General features: G+C 41.7%; 1 protein-coding gene across 1 annotated transcript in view; it reads right to left on the bottom strand.

The window, feature by feature from the left end:
- The window catches only part of mrpl22 (mitochondrial ribosomal protein L22), a 4,644-nt gene that overhangs the window by 1,987 nt on the left and 569 nt on the right, over positions 1 to 2,088 (bottom strand). Inside the window, exons 3-4 of the mRNA XM_037687768.1 lie at positions 988 to 1,123; positions 811 to 876 (exon numbers count right to left, since the gene is read on the bottom strand). Of these exons, the coding sequence (XP_037543696.1) occupies positions 811 to 876; positions 988 to 1,123 (202 nt within the window). The remainder of the gene's footprint in view (positions 1 to 810; positions 877 to 987; positions 1,124 to 2,088) is intronic.

Raw genomic sequence — 2,088 nt, 5'->3', positions numbered from 1 at the left:
GAGACAAACATCAGGAGACAAACATCAGGAGACAAACATCAGGAGACAAACATCAGGAGACAAACATCAGGAGACAAACATCAGGAGACAAACATCAGGAGACAAACATCAGGAGACAGCACAGGTGTGAGGGCTGCAGACACAACATGTCCAAACAGCAACACACGCCTGAATTTAGTAACAGAGATCAAATGTTTTACATTTTGAAATATCTCAAATTTATGAAATTTCTAAAAAAATATTCCTCAACAAATCTGTAAATGTGGAGTGAATGTTTATACAGTTGTGCTTTTACTATCTGCAGATTGTAAAAAATAAAAACTGGCACAGTAAATAAACAGAAAGGAACGCTTTAAAAAGTTTACATGAATCTAATACCACGATTTAAGTCTTCAACAGATTCATGTTGTTCTTTAAGTATAAAAATAATCTTTGCCTGTTTTAGAGCTGGTAACAGAAAATTAGCACATTTACTGAATAAAACGATTTAAAACCTGACTGGAATTTTTCAGTGTTGGCAATTAAAAATATATGATTAAAAACAATTTTCTCTAAAACTTTTAAAAGTCTGTTTAGAAACAGGATTATATTTTAAGATCACTGTTGGGTCCAGGTTTGTCTTCTCTATGAGAGGCTGAAGAGAATGGATGGATGGACGGATGGATGGACAGACGGACGAATGGATGGATGGATGGACGGATGGACGGATGGATGGATGGATGGATGGATGGACGGACGGCATTTGTTTTGCACAACATCCTGAACACAAACAACTGGTTGAGAAGAAAATTCAGAATTTTTTTTTTTTACCATTTTGGCCAAATACCACATCTTGTCTTTGCTGTACTTGATCTGCCTCCTGCAGTGGTGCACCTCCTGCAGAGGAACAGACTCTGAGTCAACCTGCAGCTCATAACAAACGTTAGCTGAGTCAGCATGGTGTTGGAGACACCAGCGGATCTTCTCCGTGTCAGGAGGTGAACTCACTGCTGGTCTGCGGGGCTCGTCAGGCAGCTGAGGAGGAAAAACCACACGGTTTTTTCTCTCCCATTTCTTTGAGTCCAGCGAAGCGCTCGTGTGGAGCTGAGAGAGCTGCTGCGAAGCTCCACCTGGGATCTGAAACCTGGACAGGAATAGAGATCCAGATACATGAGAGGCACCGTAACGAGACTGAAAAACCAAAGCAAACATTTTCCAAGCGTCTTGAGTTGTGCTGATTTTTTGCAGAGCAACCAGAGTCAGTGTTAAGAAATGTCATTAGCTGTTGGTTTGGTAATGTGAGCATCAAGTCAAAGGCTCAGCTGTTAAATCTGCAGAAGACAACAGGTCCAACCATGAGGACAGCGGCACCTCAAACTCTCCCAGACCCGTTTGAGCAGACGGCCCTCACTGTGTTTTCTGACACCTCTCATGTTCTGCACTCAGAACATGTTTCACTGAACTCAGGAAAAAGGTACAGGGTTCCTTCATGTAAATACAACCGCTACAAGAACTCACTTATCCCTCACTCAGAGAAGCTCATCGATGAGAGGAAGACTCGAGACTATGGAGAGAAATCCGTCTCACAAGTAGTCACACAAGCGCACAACGAGATCTGTATGTGCACTGCACAGTAAGAACCACAAGTTTTACAAAAGTGTACTAGAAGATTCACAAAGGTAATGCTGCATTCAAGGCTGGTGAAAAGCTGGGACATCTGAGTCTTACCAGATCTACTGGGTTAATGTGAAAAGAAACATTTCTAACTTGGCACAGTAGCTCAACGTAGCTTATAGTTCTTTTTATTGACCTTACCTTCAGCTTATCAGCCTGTTTTATTACATGAGATAATATACTAAATGTTGAAATTGGGAAGTACACTGCAAGTACTCTCATAGGTACGCTCTCAATGCACCCATAGGTACCCTGCAGGTACTCTGTAAGTGCCCGAGTATGTACCTTGTAAGTAAGTACCTCTGTAAGGATCTTGTAAGTACCCTTCTAAATACCCCTGTAAGTACTACCGTAAGGATCCTGTAAGAACTCAGTATGTACTCTGCAAGTACTACTGTAAGGGCCCAGTAAGTACTCTGCAAGTACTACTGTAAG

The sequence above is a fragment of the Nematolebias whitei genome, chromosome 14 (genome assembly GCF_014905685.2).
Source record: "Nematolebias whitei isolate Nwh7 chromosome 14, NemWhi1, whole genome shotgun sequence".
Taxonomy (NCBI): domain Eukaryota; kingdom Metazoa; phylum Chordata; class Actinopteri; order Cyprinodontiformes; family Rivulidae; genus Nematolebias; species Nematolebias whitei.
Note: the sequence above shows the minus strand (reverse complement) of the source record. Positions and strands in the feature narration are given on the sequence as shown.